Here is a 19,009-nt window from a genome sequence, read left to right as displayed (position 1 = left end):
AATACAACTACAACATTAATTCAAATTTAATAAAATGAAGCGAAGTGAAATATAAGAAAACTGTTTATTTTGTGCACCAGAGCCTTTCCTCCAGCTCTTCCATTTCCAACAGTGTCCTGGATTCAGGATTGTTTCCCCTGCTCTCTATAGCATACAGGCCTTAATCCGCCAGACCCATACTGAATCAATTTATTTCCTCTTGACAGAAAAAGAAAAGAACCAAAATAAAAACGACGACTCTTCAGATGACCCTTCGAAAAAGAAGCGGCAGCGGCGGCAGAGGACTCACTTCACCAGCCAGCAGCTGCAGGAGCTCGAGGCCACTTTCCAGCGGAATCGCTACCCGGACATGAGCACGAGGGAGGAGATAGCCGTGTGGACCAACCTCACAGAGGCCCGGGTCAGGGTGAGTACTCCCCTGGGTGCAAATAAAAACAATCCCTGTGTTTAATTTTGGGTAATTTGTGCCAAGTGCCCGGTTAACCTCCGAATACATGATTCCTTATTTTTACGCACTGACACCAAACCTTAGGCACATCTGAATTGTCCTCGAAAAATAATGTATGACATAGTTTCGAGCTGGGAAACAAATAATCAGACTCTTGTTTAAATAAACTGCTGGTATGAACTCAATTTAATTATATTGTATATTTGTGTTCAAATCACACGGAGCAAAATAATAATTTCCAAATGATATTGGCGTGTCTCGGCACAAGTTAATAGTTTCAGTAATTTCATAATGAAATATAACAGCAGCTAATTAATTGTTGTTTGCCTATTAAGGGTAATTACACGCTGTTAGGTGGTTAACAGTTAAGGTTGTTGACATTGTCGGTGGCAGATACCAGTCGTGTTCTCCTGTTCGTGTGAAAGAGGTGCAAAGCTTGTATTTTGCGATTGTCGCCCTGGTGCTGTGTGGTTAAGGTCAGAGTGTTTGTGGGGGGCTGCAGAGGGAATACACATTAGGATGGTGCAGGGAGACCTGTGTGTATTCTGCTCAGATAAAGAAAGAATCAAAGCGAAATTGTCTGCACAGCAAAACAAATACCAATATTATTATTTTGGGGGGATTTACAGACGGAATATTATTTACTAATGTAGGCTTCATGTGGAACTTAAATTCGAAACTAGTACCAAAAAAAAAAACATGCATGCGGAACTTAACCCATATCGGCCATTGTAAGAAATATATAGGCAAATATATATTTTCTAACCTGCTCTTATTTTTTTCGCTCTAGGTTTGGTTCAAGAACCGGCGAGCCAAGTGGAGGAAACGGGAAAGAAACCAACAAGCCGAGCTCTGCAAAAACGGCTTCGGCCCGCAGTTCAATGGACTCATGCAGCCCTACGAAGACATGTACCCGAGCTACACGTACAACAACTGGGCCGCCAAGGGTCTCACGTCGGCGTCTTTATCTACCAAAAGCTTCCCCTTCTTCAACTCCATGAATGTCAACCCCTTATCCTCGCAGACCATGTTCTCGCCGCCAAACTCCATATCCTCCATGACTTCCAGCATGGTGCCATCGTCGGTGACCGGGGTGCCGGGCTCCAGCCTCAACAGCCTGAATAACTTGAACAACCTCAGTAACCCGTCCCTCAACTCGGGGGTGCCCACCTCGGCGTGCCCCTACGCACCTCCGACCCCCCCTTATGTGTACAGGGACACTTGTAACTCCAGCCTGGCCAGCCTGAGACTGAAAGCCAAGCAGCACTCGAGTTTTGGATACGCCAGTGTGCAGAATCCGGCCGCTAATCTGAGCGCTTGCCAGTACGCCGTGGACAGACCAGTCTAATACCTACCTGCACTGCAAAAAAAGACCCCCTTAGCAAGTCATTATAGGTGTAGTGACGCTTAAAGTGTTGTTTTTCTCTAAAGGGAGTCTGGCAGTGAGATAATTGTACTTTTTTCACGTGTTTCAGGAAATTTCTTGATTTTTTCTTGTCGGATTGTGACTTGCATTATTCTCACTTTTTCCATCAAGATGTTGCCACTTGTTTCTTGAACATCCCCACACCTCTTAAAGAAACAAGTGAGGTTATTCCATCCGTTTATGTTTTGGGGAAAGCATTTGATTTTGAGGGTGATTACAAGACCTATTTGTTTGTAATGGTGGTCATTTTTTGCAGTGTGTGGGTAATCACAAACAGGCGGCCACAGGAACAAGAGACTACTACAACTACTTTTTCATTTTTCAAAAAAGGGCACTAGAAGACTGAACCACTGAAACGAGTTAAACTCCAGGTCGGAGTCAAAACTGAAACGGGAGATTTTAGGTTTAATCCCCTTTGATGAGTCCAGGCCTGCTTCAAACTGCACCACAGTAAACATACGGCCTGTCTTATTCTTCATAGCTCGTCATGAGCGTTTTTTTTCTGGTGGATTTTGGACGTTTATTGTTGACTGAAAAGGTTGTATATATATTTGAATTATCATCTCCTGTTTGTCGAGGCGAATGCGCTATAACCCTCCAGTCCTCTCCAGGTTCAATTTATCAACGCATGTGGAAAAAAAACACCTAAAAAGGAATTATGTTTTGCTTGCAAACAAAAAGGGAATGTACATACTAAAACGCACCAGTTGTGTGTTTCTAACATATTATAAATTTATTATTAATGTCTGTGTGAATATCGACTTAGAATAGCAATTCTGGATTTAAAAAAAAAAGAAGCATCAAAAATGTTCCTGCGACAAATTATTTGGTTTTTTGCTCTGTGTATACTATTTGGTACGGAATTATGTTTTTGTTTTTTTTTCAACATCCAAAAAAACTATTGTGTTTTATTTAATGGAAGTAAATATATTGTTCAAAAACATTCTGATCTTATTGAATCTTTGTGCTGGTAGTCTGTTACGGGAGTGTAAAGCAATGACAGTCTGTCTATAGCCTTTCGATTATGTGAGGTGCTTGTGCGGCTAATCTATAGAGGAAAACAATGGCTGCTCCAATACACATAGCAGCGAGATGCTCGGTCAGATTAACTGCTGAATACATGTCTGCCTGCCCAGCCAAGGGCCTCGGCTGGGCACTGGTGCTTGAAATAACACGGGAATCAACAAACAGGAGGGGGACCACACAATGGCGACAACAGTCCATTAAGGTTTGTTATTTCTCCCAGTGTTTGAACTCAGGAGAGATTGTAGTTCCCTTAAGGGGATTATCAGGAGAAAAAAAGGTTCACATTCAACACATTTAAATAAATTATTGGATTCACTAAGGATATTATAAATATGGCATTTCTAAATTCGTGTAAATTCATTAAAATGATCTATAAAATGTGTGAAATATAAATAACTTAAAATATGTTGTTTAGATGTTATAATAAGTACTGGTCCCTTTTAAATGTTCCTAAAAGCAGCATACTGTTTTACACTGTCTGTTTGCTTTTGACTTGTCCCTCTCTTTGTAATTTGGCACTTTTTTAGTCATGCCTTATAGTGCGCAAATGAGCCAAAGCAAAGCAAAGATACGGTCTAGGACACCGATGAATTACAAGCTTAAACAAATACACATACACTGAAACACACACACACACGCACGTTAGGGCAGGCGGGGGACGGGTACAGATTCGTGGCTGCAGGCAGAGCGGACACACCAGGGAGGAAACACCTTAACCCTCCTTGAAGAAAACACACAATTACATAAAGGACGACTTTTGGGTTGCAGGATGAGTTATGGTAATATTTCATCATAATGTTGATTGTGTACGTTTTTAACCCTACTCTACTTAAACACTCATTACTATAATAACTTTAATATTTTTGGTAAAGGAGCTGATTTAATGTCATGCTTCAGGACACCTTAATTGAACTCCTGAGGGGGGGGGGGGGGGGTTATTATTAGAAGATACAAATCAGTCCAAATGTTTTTTGCAAAAAAATAATAAATAAACACGACAAGAGCATTCTTCTGATTTTACATCCATGAATTAAAAAAGAAATCCAAGCTGCAGTGCGCATCCTGCAGCCTGAACTATTGAACTCGTCCTACACAATTAGACTTTCTCTCTAAAAAAAGTTGCACAAGTATCACCTTTTGATGGAGTCGCTGACGAGGAGCAATAATCAGCTGACAGGGGATAAGTCTCGGCTGCTGTTGAGACGAATACGCAAGTCTGCAGTCCTAATACACATCCACACAATCCACATGTGAACAGAGGATGACCTGAAGAGAAGAGGCTGCAGAGGGAAGTGTTCATTTGGCTGAAACGGCGCGCAGGACAGCAGACCTTTAGCCTCTCCTCTCCAGCCTGCAAAAGGTAAGAGCGTATTAAAGATTACTTGGAAAACAGGCATACGCCTCTGAGCTTTACAGTTGCATGTTCACTTATGTTTAATTATACATTTTTGATGAGAAATTTCACAAAATTGGTTTGTTTTTGCACCATGTCTTCTTAAATTCTGCTCACGTTTTTAGTTGAAATTAATATTCTTTAAATTAAGACGCTGCAGAGTCATTTATGCATCAAACCAAACTCATTTTAAAGCAGGGAAATGACATGCTACCCAGGAATAACCATGCATAATATTACCTGAGAAATAAAGTGAATGAGCTTTGAAAACATGTAGTTCATATTTCAACAAACAATCTCCGTTTGAGCCAAATTCATATTTGCCCTGCCTCCGCTTTCGGACACCTAAAGCACACTACTACATCTTAATGTGAGATTTGTTCCGCCAGCTGAACAAAAAAAATCCGACTGTGGAGTAACACACCGAGGAAACACAGCTCTCCTGAGGGAATTCAAACAGAAAGCGAGCAAGTGCAAATATCCAAACATGTATCGCTACACCTCCAATCTAAATAATTAACAGTCTCTCAATATGCATGCAGCGGCGGGTTGGGAGTTCGGTAACGCTGCTGCGAGCTTTCAGGGAGCATGTTTTGTAATGTTACGCTAATGAGGCCTGGAATTCAAATATTGCATTTTCTATGAAAAATACACACGTTTTCTAATTGCAGCAGTTCAACCAAGGGAGATCAGAAGATCGAAAAGTGGGATTAATAAATAATTATTAATAATTATTTTTTAAAACAAATGCAGGACATTCAGAATTTAGCAGGTAAATAATTAAGCAGAATTTAGCAGGTAAACAGTACGATGTTGCATGTAATTAATACACAGAAATTATGAATCTTTTAAGTTTAGAAGAAGTTTAATGAAAACGTGTTTTGTTGTGCTTCAGAACGTTTTGCAAATCAAACATTTACTTTTGAAGAGGATACTAAACAACCTTTTTTAAATGACTTTAGTATTAGGCTGTGTTCGTAACTGAAGATGTGCAGTAGAAAGTGTGTGAGCAGTGTGTTATGGTTAAGGAAATGAACAAAGATTTGAGATGTTTCAGAGCACATGCATGGGTGGTTCTGATCAATAGTTTTTCAGTGATGCAACAGCCACAATTAAATCACAGCAGGACTTAGGGGTTAAGATCAGGCAGCTTTCAAAATGCAAAGATACTGACTCCAACAAGATGGGGGGGGGGGGGGGAATCAGTAAACTGTTAGTTGCTATTACTGTTTATAAGACAGTCTGTAGTGACACAGGCAGGTATTTCTTTTTTAGTATCTGCGTGTCTCAACAAAAACAAACAAATACTGTAGACATAATATTAAAAGTATACACATACACCTTTCTTGCATCTCATACATGTGTACTCTTGCTGTCATTTCACATATGCTTTCAGCAAGGTATTTAATTCTATAAAACACACTATATGCGTTTAGAATAAATGTAGGATGATGGCCACAGAGAAGAGTCTACTTGCAAACACACAACTTGTCTGAGCTCTCCGTGCAGCAGAGAGAGCTGCTGTGGGTCTGGGGGAGGGGGGTGCTTGAGGGTTTGGGGGTTTGACTCTGGACCAATGGCGGCCCAGTGGCATCAGCTAAAGGTCACATGGTGTGACCTCACACATTCTCACCCTCACCTAAGGCCCGAGAATTTCTCCATAACAAGATGCACCAACGTCTATCTCAGCTGAGCTCTAAACACCTTGAATTAGCTTTAAAAACATCTCAGTGGGTCAGCAAAGACATGCCAATACACGTATTGACGTTTGATACACTACAATATCATTCACATGTGTTTGCACGGTGCAAAGAGAAATAATTATATGCATTTGCCCCGGGCTTTGCGTGAAAACATGGATTTCCTTGTGTGCGTTTTTGTCTGCATGCTTAAGAATACAGGCGAACAAGAACACGCAAACGGGCTCATCGCTGGTGTCTGTTGCACATATGATGCGTGTGGATCTACTTTTATGTGTATAAAGTTGTGAGTTAGTCCCTCTGATACTGGATGCTTGGTGCTTTTCGAGGGCAGGCGGCTGGCCAGAGCGTGTGAAAGCAGATAACCAGGGTGAATTTCATGACGCACACACTTCCTGCTCTCTGAAGTTCTATTAAAGAAGGATGAAAACAAAACACAGATCTGAGATGTTTTTCCTTCCAAATCAATTTTTACACATTAAGCATGCTGAAAAGATCAGTAGCACAGCTCTCATGGACCTTGAAATTGGGGGTGGAGGTATGATCTTCCAGGAGAGACCTATGCATTTATTGGAAAGAAGACTCATAACTTGTATAAAAATTGTTGAGGAATACAGCTGATCTGGTGGCGTGTATATTTTACTACTGAACCCTTTGTAGGTCATGATCTGTAGCGCCTGAAATGTAAATGTTTGGAGGCGTCTTTTGCCATTTTGCTCTCTGAGGTCCATTATTGGACTACATAAAACATTTGAAACAGAAGCAGGAGCTGTGCAAATGCACTCTGCACTACAATAATAATACTGCTGCTGGAGCTATGTTTCTGTGTGGTGGGCTGCTGCAGAGGAAGATCTTGAAAGCTCAAACTACCTGGATAAAAATGCCATTCAAGTGACATTATTAGGCATTAGGGCTAAATACAGTAGACCTACCGAGCTGTAGGAAACACATCTAAGGCTGCATGTCGGCCACATGAAACCAATATGCCAGATTAAAACCCACTACAATAAGAGACTAAATACAAACAATAGATCTTTTTCATAAATAGGCAGCCTTTAGGTTACATGCAGGCTACCTAAAGTCTTCCTCATGCCTCTTCATGTTAAGCTGACAAGTCCAAAGCTGCTAACATTTTAGCCATATCTGAAGCATCGTGTTCAGACACCTTCAGTTTACACAGTCTGCCCCAGATGGCATCTCTCAGCGCTGTTTTCTTTAGGCCTGTCATCTACTGTAACGGCTTAATTGACGTTTACCTCTGTTCGCCGCTGTCAGCCACCCGGAGTCTGCGTCTGATGAGCAGCCTGGCACAATACTTTCCCAGGCTTCAACTTCAGTTAGAAAATTACACCTGAGCGCTTTTGTTTGTTTTAGTGTATTCTTTTTCCATTTTGTGTCGTGCAATTCTCCCTTCACACGCAGGGCTAATAAAAAAAAGGCTGCAGAGATTGTCGGGGTGTGTAGCTTCTACCTAACACTTGGGTCATTTTAGTTCAGTGGCGTAAGGGAAAACGTGGCCGTCCATCTTATCTTTTCTGGAAAATCAAATGACAGCACATTCTCCAAATACAGAAGCTCTCATTGGAAAGATTTCCATCTTAATCCCATCTGCAGGCATGAAGACGTTTTTGTGTGGCATTAATCCGAAACTGCTATGTTAGGTAAGATTTCAGAAAGAAGGTCAAAACATACAAAATAAATGCACCGCCGTTTAAAGTATGCTGTTTTTGTATCACCAGTGGAAACAAAACCTGTAACGCCCTGTGTCACAGTTTAAGAGCTGATCTGACTGTCAGCTGTACAAACGGTATCTTTGGGCATACAAATGCACACTATTATGGAGAGGACTACTTAAGAAAAAGCTTTACTTCAGTTATCCTCGTCTGATGCCACGTTTACTTCAACACTAGAAGTCAGGAAGAAGAGGTTATACAATAAAAAGGCTTGTATGTGTTACAGTTATTGGGGAAAGAACTATTGAAATGTAATTCATACATCACGTAAAATAATGTACCTTATGTAAGACGTAAATGTAAGAAAATGTTGACATGGGAAATAGTTACCTGTTTTTGAATGATTTTGGCAATATTAAAAGGTAACCCTGTGTAGAATCTCACCGTCATCATACTGTTACTGTGGTGCTCTTCAGATGCAGAACAGTACAGCATTGTATTTTCGCTAAAAGGAAATTCTGGCACCATGAAACTTGGAATAAAAAGAGAGCGGTGAACCAATTTTAAAACTCTTATTTCCAGTCTTCATTTCCTGCCCTGAACCCAGTTTCTGGAATGAGTACTGTTGTGGTTGCAAATTGTTGAATGTATAGCAGCTATAGCTAGTTTTACACCCATTGACTTTTACTTTTGGCAAGCCTTTGCTGAAGGGCTTTTGGCTCCCGAGAGAAAAATAAATAGGTTACAACTTAGCAAGTTTATGCATGTTAAAATCTGGCTTTCTATGCATGCAGGCAATTATTCATGCATACTTTTTCTTGTCCATGTGTCCTACTGTGTTAGGATCCAGCAAGAGAAGTATAACATCACTAAAGTCTTCTTGCATTAAAAACAAAAGCTGGCTTTAAAGATAAAACACATCCAATTCAAAATCACTGCAGAAATTTAGAATACTGGAGTGACGTCACACTTTATGTATTTGTATTGATAGCCTCTTTTCCAAATTGATGCAACTTTTGCTCTTTCAGATACAAATCTTCATAGACTCTCCCAAATATTCAAATATTTCACCTTTTTGTTGAATTTGTTCATTCTGCTTTTCTGTTAAAAGAAGAAGCAGAGTAGCAGAAGTCTTAATTGTCAGTTAAGGTTTTTATTGCCTAAAAATAAGTATTTCTCACACAGATAAATGGCCTAATTAAATGCATCTTCCTTCCTATTGCACATGTCCTTACAATCAACACCTTTTTGTCCTGCTTTTAGATCCAGCGGCTGTTTGTCTCCAATCGCGAGCAGCAGTGGTTACAAGCCTACACCTCCCATCATCCAGGGTATCCATCAATAGCTAAACTTCAGCCACTGTAAGTCACTCTGGTCTCGGCACACTTATACAATGTTTACTCCTCCTTGAAATATGTATTTGGGATGCTCTCTTATTAAAGCCAGATGCTGCAATTTCCACTTTCCCTGGCGCAAATACGGAGCCTGTATTTTCTCTGCTTCAAATTCTGGCAGTCAGTTTTCCATCTCTCCGGTCAAAAGTGGTGCACAAGTTTATTTTTTGAATATGAGCAGCTGTTTTGAAACAACGACCCATTATATTCAGACAAATGCAAACTACACAAGAATTTCTAAGGTTTTAACACAAATATTAATTGATTTCTTAATTTTCCCCGTGTTGTTGATCTTTTCTTTTCTGTTCATTGTTATATTTAGCTTTTCAAGTGATATTTTCATACACTATTGTTTAATGCATTCCTTTTGTACCATATTATTAGGGTTTATATAGTTAGAGTTTACATATTTCAAAGTTCTTTGCATCTTATTTGAGTTTATCAAATCTTTATAAATATACTTAAATGAGTGCCAGGGTTTGAAAAGCAATGCCTATGCAAGCACAGACTACCTTTTGCCAAGGTGCAGTAACTTCCTGGGAGTCCCTGCTGTTTCCCACCACCCTCACGGTGGCAGAAAGTTAACAGTGACAGCTAGTAGAATAATTACCTGATAAAATATAAGTTGATGTTTTTACTTTTGCAGTTCTGAGGTAATTAGGAAGAAGCTCTAATACTCAAACAATGTCATCACTGTTTGTTCCCGTTTACTTCTGGCTGTGTATATCTGTTTAAATAAGATGACAAATGAATCATACATTTGTTTGACCTGTCTAGACAAACAGCAGTGAACAGTACAGCACTCCACCTGGCGTCGCAGGTAGCTCCACACAGCCACCTCTCCCAGCCTACAGCATTTCCAACCCAACGAGAACAGACGGTGCGGGGAGCGATTTACTGGATTGGATCCCACCCAGCAGTGCCTTATACGCTCAACCTATATGTCACAGATGGTAGGATTTCACTGTGGTTGATATAGGACATCCACTAAGGAGTATTGATCTTTCTAAGATCTGCTCTCTCTGCCTGATCTCCACAGGATCTGAACATCCGCAGAGAGCTGGAGGGGAGCAGGGCCGCAGAAATCCTCAGACTACCTTGAACCGGTACAGTGAAAGTAATGCTATGGAACATTTTCACCCAGGACCTCCACAAACTTTCAATATATGCAGTATAACTACTCAACATATCGCCAGCTTTACATTTGTTGTTCATGTTGTGCTTTCAATTGCTTTTAAATAAATTGGAACCGGACTGTTAGCATTAGTAGCTTTAGCAACGAGGTCTAAACAGAAGAAAGGAACAAAACTACCACCTACAGCAAATACAACAGAAAAATCCATGGAAACTCACTGTTGACTCACTGTTTGCTTGCCAACGGATCTCTGGGTAGATTAAGACCAAAACCACAACAGTAATAATCAGGTTGCGTCAAAGATGTCACCAAAATGAAAAACAAAACCTTGATGATTATTCCTGTAAGATGAAGTTACAGACAGTGGGATATCTTCAGAAAGATCAGAGTCATCTGCTTTTACTAGATATTAAACACACTACCTCTGCACCAAATGCATGCAAATCCAAAATGCTTTTTCTCAAGTATAAATCTGAGGATTGCCTTCCATTAAGTCTTATAAGTGTATGAATATGTTTATCATAAAGCCCATTGCTGAACTACTTGTGCAATTGACATGTTCTGTACCTTTCACATCTGCTAAAGTATCTGTGTGTGGCTTTGAAAAATAATATAAGATAATCAGCATCATATTAATAAAGATCTTAATTCACCCGAACCACTGTCTTGTCTTGATATGATAAAGAAAGTTAAGTTAGATAAGAAATGAATGTTTCTGGTACTGATAGATCATCTCAAATTTCCATTATTACAGTTTTTGTAAGATACAACTATGAAATTGATAAGGAATTGTGCTCCGAATATTGGGTGTAAACAGTGGCTAATTAACTGCTCAGCTTTGGGTGCTTGTTTTGCAATTGCTCTATAGTTGACACCTGTAAAACCTCACATTTTTCCAGTTTTTCCTTTCATCTCCTGGACTGTTAGCCAGCGCTCATGTGTTAAATTGCACAAGCAGGTAGACGGAACCAATGCATAAAGCCTGCCAACCCACTCTCTCTCGGTCTGTGTGTGTGTGTGTCTCTCTCTCTCTCAGACAGTTTTAATCTCTGGTAAGGCAGTCACGTCTAGATTTGTCATCTGCCGTGTAAACTCTGGTGGAAAACGACCTGCTGCCTGTGCCTCCAGTCTCCACGGCTCTCCTTCATTACTGCGCACGGCAGGAGAGCCAGAGCGCACGGTGTGGTAATCCCTGCTGGAAGGCGTCACCATATACTGTCATTAATGAAACACAAGATATATAGCCTACACACACATATATGTACATCCACAGTCTGAGAGATGAATGGTTGCAGCAGCGTCTTGTAGAGTACACATGGAGGTTTATATCTCAGCAGGAGACGTTATATTGGCTCAGATATATCCTCTGTAGTTATTTATAGGCATGGACTGCTCCTATTTGTTGTTGATAATGTCATTTATACTTTATGTGGTATACTGCTGTGAGGTCTAATGCTGTTTGCTTAGTCCTGTCTAATGCTATTGTCTCTGCATAAACCATGTTTCTGTCACCTTTGCATACTTTTTTTGTATTACCTGTATTTCTCATGGCCTCCTATGGCATGAATCATCTACTCATGACCTCCCTTAAAATATTGTATATATGTCTACAGATTTGTAATAGTGCTTAACAGTGGCTTAACTTGTCCAATAATTCACACAAGAGAAATAACTATTTAAATGTGTTTTCTTTTAGAAATGTTTGTATTTTGGCTTTCCTGTTCAGTTCATTATCTCACAAGCAGCACGGTTTATTTTGTGATCTCTTGATAATAAATGTATATCATATATACGGTGACGTTATAATAGTCAACAGTATTTAGCTTTTGTAGTGGGAATATGGACATATGCTGATATTTTAAACGCAACAACAACTAATACCATTTTAAAGTTGTAGATGCTGCTAGAGTAGTTGTAAGACGCTGGCATTATATACCATCATGATATCCTCTTCAAATTCAAAGGTTTTAATGTCATAAGCTACAGTGCAGAAATGGTACTGAGCTCCTCCAACAATGCAACATAGTTATATAAGACATAAAACAATGAAACTAACTCAAAAATCAAATTAAAATAATCGAAACCGTGCAAGAACAGTCTATACACCTAAATAGAATATGATACACAAGAATCGAATGCAAAATTAAATATTGAACAGGAAGATGAAATTAAATACAGTGATAACTAATAAGATAAATAGATTGTAAGAGGACAAAAAGATGGGCTCTTATTTAAGCTATTCTTCAAAAGGTTGAGACAGGACTCCAAAAGCTGATAAATAAACTATGAAAAAAAATGATGATACTTCATTGCTTGTCTTTGAGCTGGGGCACAATCATCAGTCTTGTAGTTAGTGTGTATCACCCCACTAACCAGCAGAGGGCACCACATATAATTAAATCTATGTAAACAGCATTTAGTCTTCAATTGCCTTGTGAAAACTGAAATTCACATGGTATTCCTTTAATAGTCATGTTCTCTATTCTGAATTAAACTTTGTATTTGGCACTTAATGGCCATGTAAAATAAAATAAAATATTCTATAATTAAATTGTATTTAATATCTTAAAAAATAACAATTGTATTTAATTATTGCAACATATGTATCCTAAATATGGACAACTGTTGCTTTATTTAGTGCATTACTGCATTTAATGTGAGATGTAATGGTGATTTACCATGCATCACACACATCTACAATGTCACAAAACACACTCAATAAAATGTAAGTCCCCCACACAGTCTGACGTTGACACAAACTGAGAAAGAAATGGAGAGAAAAGGCCTCCGTGCTTCTGCCGTGACTCCAGCACTGTATTCCCTTCAATTTATGAGGTATCATGGCGGGTAATGAAGCGGAAAGGTCAGGGGGAATGTGTTTCTATCCGCTCTAAACCAATAGGTCACATTTCCACTTTCCACGCCACAACTCTGTGACTGCAGCTGGTGCCCTCTTGGTTAAAACAATACATTCACCTTGGTCACTCATACATCAGATCACCAATTCTCCATCTTATTGGCAATGTCACACAGAAGGCTGGGGGATATTACAGAATAGATTTACTGCAAGGGTTCTTCCTCAGCCTCAGATATCATATAAACGGCATGTAATGTAAGCCATACATTATGAATCCAATTTGTTTGGCCCCGATCAGAAAACACATCTGCTAGGTTGCAGAGTCCCCCTGAGACCACCAGATGGCAGCAAGCTTCAGAAAATGAGGTTTGAGTATCAATGCAACACCCCTAAAAGTGGCAAATACTTGAATGTATAAAAACATAGAGAATACCAATACCATCTTATGCAAATTCAGTGAGTATTACATTTGTGAACTTATAATATACTTAGCTGTGTCTAAAAGGTGTTGATTAATCTCTGATCTGATTTGTTTGAAGCTGTATTGTGGATGATGCGATGCCACATACAATTATATTATCTTGTGAGGTGTTACTGTTATTTAGACCCTGCATTGTATACGAGTATTATATTAGATACACCCTAATCATGTGCAACAACACAATGAAATACAGCCTTTAAATAAACACAGTTCAGATCAGTATCAACTAATAATCTATAGTCATAAGGTTTGCAGGCTTTTAGTTTTGGATTGCATCAGACTACAACTGCTAAAAAAAATACTGACACTGCCAGTCTGTACAGTGTATTTTAAATGTTTCAATAGGTAATTGCGTCAGGTTGTAGGCTTCGGGGGTTATTAGCTGCTTCAAAACTTTCACAATAACAGGTTTACTGATGGCCCCGTATCTTACACATACCTTTAGCATTTCAAGAATGCATGTGCTATCAGAGTGATGAAAGTGTGCAATTAGTCACTGTGAAAAACATGTCTAAGACAACGGTTCATTGTGTGCATTCATTCAGTTAATATGTGTTGAATATTTTGGGGTGAAAACAGTAGATCTGCAACCAATAATTATTGTAAATATGAAATAATCTGTCAATTTTAGTTTGATTATTCGAGTAATAGGTAATCAAAATGACACCAAGCCTTATTAAAATAAATAGAGAATGGCCATCACAAGCACTGAGAGCCTAAGGTCACATTAATCTTCAAATGATTTATTTTTTTCAACCAATATTTCGAAACCCCAAACTTTTCAATTTACAATAACATATTCTAAATATACAGAGAAGCTGTAAACTCTCAAATTGAAGAAGCCAACATAGCATTTCATTTGATAGATGACTGTTATATTGCTGCAAATACACAAGAAAGGGTTTTACCATGATGCCCTTACTGCACATGACACAAGTACAATTTAATCCATGTTAGCACCTTGGTGCATCCAGATGGTCAGAGAAATGTGTTAACAAACTTTGTGTTTCAGAACAGATGGGTTTTTTGCCTCAAGGAAAGGGCATACTTAAAGCACACGGAGCAAAAACAGAATAACAAGGTGTTATGTTAGCAAGTACTAATTCTGCAAACGCAAAGGTCGGGGATAAGAGGGAGGATACGTCATGATGTGTAATTCTACAGGGGTCATACAGGAACATACTTCTTTTAGAGGAAAACACTACAGGAGATAACACATTCAAAAGGGGTAAATCCATTCTTCTAACTGCATTTCTACCTAGATCCACATCAGCCAATTAGAGCACAGGACACTATCGAGGTCAGTTGATGGTCATGAGTTATGAGATTAACTGTAACTGGCATCTCTGCTCTTCACTAGTGAGGTCTCCCTGATATACAGCGAAAACAGACGCATTTGTTAGTTTGCGATTCCACAAAACTAAAACAAATCCATGTTTGGGTTTCAAAAGATAGCTAGCTATGGTTCAAGGTGCACTAATGTGTTCTTTTTACATGGCACCAGGGTTATGTATTTTGCTAGTAAAAACAATACACAACAGATGGTCACTGTTTAAATCCTTGATAGATACATGGCACGATGTTGTAATGAGACGATGCAGTCTTTTTCTTCACACAGGGTAAAGTTACTAGGTGAAGGTTGAATAGGTTGAAAGACGGGTTTTTCCCTTTTTGTCTTAATACCTAAAAATATAAATCTTTAACAGATACACAATTGATGAACATTTGAATAGCCATTGAATAGCCCCCGCAAACTCGAACATCTATTTCCACTCATTACCAATAAACCATTTGACCAATGCAAGTCCCACACATTAATAAATGATCTCAATGTTCAAAGTACTGTAACGTGTTTCTGTAGAACAGCACTGACAGAAAAAGAATACAACTATTATAAGTTTACTTTCCATTCCCTTCCTTCTCCTTTTATCTAATCTGCCTTCCTCTTTTCTTTTTTTAAGTGTGACAAGTCATTTTCTACTCTCGCCCCCTTTCTTTCACTTTTATTGTACAGTCTGAAAGATACCTTTTTCATCCTCGTTGTTTCCATTGCTTCAGTGACTCATTCCCTCGGAGTGGATTAACACAATCTAGATGTTCAAGATAACAACTGAAAGATCTCTTAAGCTTTGAAGAAACTTTGCAGCAGATATGCAAATCTCCATGATTTTGGCACGAGAGGAATATCAGTGTTGATCATTTCTTTCTTTTGTCACGCCAAATCAAAGAGCTTTCATTTTCTTTTGCACAAAACAAAAGCATATTTCCCTAACATTCAAACAACAAGAACAAAAGGCACTATCAGAACGAAAGATGTTTCGCCTCAACAGTTCTCTTGAAATCTCAACACCATGGAGAGTGCAGGCACATGGACACATACTCTGACACACATTCCCTCACATGTTCACAAGAGTATCTGGATCATGAAAGCACACAACTTATGAAAGCATTAACTCTCTGTAACACGGCTCCAGATACCAGACTGGCCTGCAAAACTTCTCCCGGGAGTGCAGATTCTCGACAGAGGTGCACTCACTAACAACAAAACCGTACAGGAATGCAGGTGAGCGTGTATGAAGACACACATTCACTTGGCCCTCAGGTTCTTCTACAACACTAGGTGTATTTAATGCAGAGAACAAACTGAGATGATGAAATCCCAGCTTATTCTGATGTAGTACAGCCAGCCTCAGAGGTAGGAACTCTCCTGGGAGACCTTAAGAAGATATGTTTGGACTGAAAGGTCATAGGTCACACCTTTCATTCCTACAGCAGAATTATACCCCAGAGACTTGTGTGAAACTAATGATGCCATGTTAAAATGTAAAAGCTAGCATAATTAGGTATCAGGAGAAAAAGAGCAAGAGTGAGAAGGAACTCACTCCTGAAGAGCAGTTCAGCTCAGGTTTAGCAAATCAATTAATGCGAGCAAAGATAAATTGCTATCCAGGTTCTGCAACAATATGCCTTTGACTCTGCATAGAACAAACTGTGGACTGCCGAATATAAACGCCTACCACCCAAAAACAGTCATTAAGTGTCATCATAATAATGTGGCAATTCCTAACAAGCATCTGGAACCATAGTAAGGAATATTTAGTGACCTCATACACGTTGAACAACATGTTATGAGGCAGCAAGCCAAAACATGGTCTCTATATGCAGCAGATAATCATTCACTTGTTTTCATATTGACATTCACAATTCCAGCAGACGCAGCATACATACACATTTCTATAATGTTCAGCTGAAATATGTCCGTTAGAAATACTATCATTAATGCGATTATGACGTTTATTCCTATAAAGCTAAAATTATAGGTATACGTTTGTTAATGTGGGCCGTCTGTCGCAACATATGAAACGTTAAAGTGTTTCTATTACTTTGAGCACCCAATGAATATCAATGAGTGTAGGCTAAACAGAGACACATTCACACAAAACAACTCGGCAGCATCGCAAACTGCATCCTCCAAAAGCAGAACTGTTGTATTGAAACGCAGAATGGTTACTGAACAGGCAACTAAGCGTACTGTATATCACAATCTACAAGCTCTGATTCACAGTTTTTTTATCAGCAAACCTCTTAAACAATTGTAACTTAACAAGGATAATCAAACATGAGTCATAAACAGGCCCAATGTAAATCAGCAGTATAGAAACCAAACAGGCAACATGAGAGACATTTACAAATCAAACTTTAAGCAAACATTGCAGAGGAATGAATACAATGAAGAAAGCAGCAGAGCAGAAAACAGGCTTTCGGCCTTCAAGACTTTAACCAAAAGCAATTCACAACCAGCAGCAACAGTCACCTTGTCTCTTTTTGACATCCATGAATACACAAACCAATTGCACATAGTTTAAACAGCAGATGACAATTTATGGACGTAAGAACAAACAGCAATAACTTACTTTGAGACGTTTCTCAGACAGATGGGCTCCAAACAGCACCGGTAAATCCAGTTTTGAGGTGAGCATTCAGGTCACAGGTGATTGCATGGTAGTCAAGAAGCACCAACACATTTAATTCCTCCACATTAATTCTAAGCCACAAGGACAGTTTATAGGTTAGCTTATTTATGAGACATCAATTAGCATTAGCAGCAAAAGTAACAGAAATGTGCAGCAGAGTTAGCTACTGAGCAGCGTTGCAGACCGAAACAGAAGGCAGGGCACTGCCAGTTTAAATAGACCGCGCTAATTACAAGTGGCTGCAGGTGGGCCATGTCACCTGGGCTGCAGCGCCTAGCTTGATCTGGCAGGGAAAGCGCTCAATTTAAAGGGTAGTTTAACAAAACACTGTAAACAAAAGAGCCTACAATACAAATGTGCCTTGAGTGTATTGTGTGTGGCTATTTGACTACAGGCTGAGTGCATGTTCCAAAATAAATGCTTACCCACAACAATATTCCCTGAGATAGTGGGCCTACAACCTTTCAAATGTTTGCAATGTGTTTGTGATAATCTATGAAGATAAGTCATTATTTTCCAAGTCTAGTCTAAACTCAACAAGAACTCCTTTTTACCCTATTTTAGGTTAATCATGTGGAACATCTTGCTCGTATGTGATACCAACCTTAAAAATACTGCACATCAGCTTTACATCTTAAACCAATTCATAAGTATTGCTCATTTCATGTGTCATTGCACCTTTTGCCTATTCACTTTCCCTGAACACTTGCCAACCAGTCTCTCTTTGACTTTAACCAAGCCCACAGTGATGCAATAAAAGTTAGTGACGATATCAACATCGCACTATCTAGAGTTAAGTGTGCCAGAGAGCACAGCATGCAACTGGTGAAAACTTTAAAATATGGAAAGTGAATCATTGTGTGATACAGTATGTTCTTGTTTGAGTGAATTTATGCATGTGTCTGTGTTTGCCTGCAGGCCTATCGATAGTATCTAGGTAAAAGTTCAATCAGGCAGTTATAATAGGGCTCACCGCACCTATTTGTCTTTTTGCCAGATGTAGTGATAGGTCCAACCTGTAAGGGCTGATAAAGCAGTCAATTTTAATTATGCATCATGCACTTTTCATGCAAGGTTTTCTATAGCATTATTTGACAGCCACAGTCAGGCTATGCTGTTAAAGTGTTGTTTAAAATGTTTTGAATTTAAACATACAGGTTTTTTAGTGCTTTAGATGAAGGTGGACCAGAAAATCCTGTCCAACCATCATTCCACAACCGTTATGGTTCACATCTTTTCTCCACAAACTCTATATACAATGATGGAACCCAGCCAGCCAACTCTACTGGACAGACAGCTTTTTTTCCTAACATCTTGTTTGAGCTTCAATGTCACAAAGTCCATTGCAGAATAGTCCTGCCAAAAGCGACAACTGTATTCAACACCTGACCACTGATCGAGTTAATTGATTGTTTTACTCGTTACCATTTTTCCCCCACGTATTGTACTCAAATTGCCACACTTCATTTAAATTTGACATTTGAGAAACTGCAACTACTTTG

The 19,009-nt window shown here is 39.1% G+C and overlaps 1 protein-coding gene and 2 long non-coding RNA genes across 8 annotated transcripts in view; 2 read left to right on the top strand and 1 right to left on the bottom strand.

Moving 5' to 3' along the window:
- pitx2 (paired-like homeodomain 2) overlaps window positions 1-2,816 on the top strand; it is a 52,057-nt gene extending 49,241 nt beyond the window's left edge. For all 6 annotated transcript variants that reach the window (XM_063877132.1, XM_063877133.1, XM_063877131.1 and 3 more), the window contains 2 exons: window positions 207-406; window positions 1,239-2,816. In XM_063877132.1, coding sequence (XP_063733202.1) covers window positions 207-406; window positions 1,239-1,796 — 758 coding nt within the window. In that variant the 3' untranslated portion in view covers window positions 1,797-2,816. The remainder of the gene's footprint in view (window positions 1-206; window positions 407-1,238) is intronic.
- The window catches only part of LOC134860238 (uncharacterized), a 152,675-nt gene extending 134,919 nt beyond the window's left edge, over window positions 1-17,756 (bottom strand). Inside the window, exon 1 of the long non-coding RNA XR_010165213.1 lies at window positions 17,448-17,756. This is a non-coding gene — a long non-coding RNA (uncharacterized LOC134860238). The remainder of the gene's footprint in view (window positions 1-17,447) is intronic.
- LOC134860239 (uncharacterized) lies at window positions 4,078-10,844 on the top strand. Its single transcript, XR_010165214.1, has 4 exons — window positions 4,078-4,260; window positions 8,930-9,027; window positions 9,838-10,013; window positions 10,100-10,844. It is a non-coding gene; the product is annotated as an uncharacterized LOC134860239 (long non-coding RNA).
- Window positions 17,757-19,009: the final 1,253 nt, after the last annotated feature.

Source organism: Eleginops maclovinus, chromosome 23 (genome assembly GCF_036324505.1).
Source record: "Eleginops maclovinus isolate JMC-PN-2008 ecotype Puerto Natales chromosome 23, JC_Emac_rtc_rv5, whole genome shotgun sequence".
NCBI classification, from domain to species: domain Eukaryota; kingdom Metazoa; phylum Chordata; class Actinopteri; order Perciformes; family Eleginopidae; genus Eleginops; species Eleginops maclovinus.
Note: the sequence above shows the minus strand (reverse complement) of the source record. Positions and strands in the feature narration are given on the sequence as shown.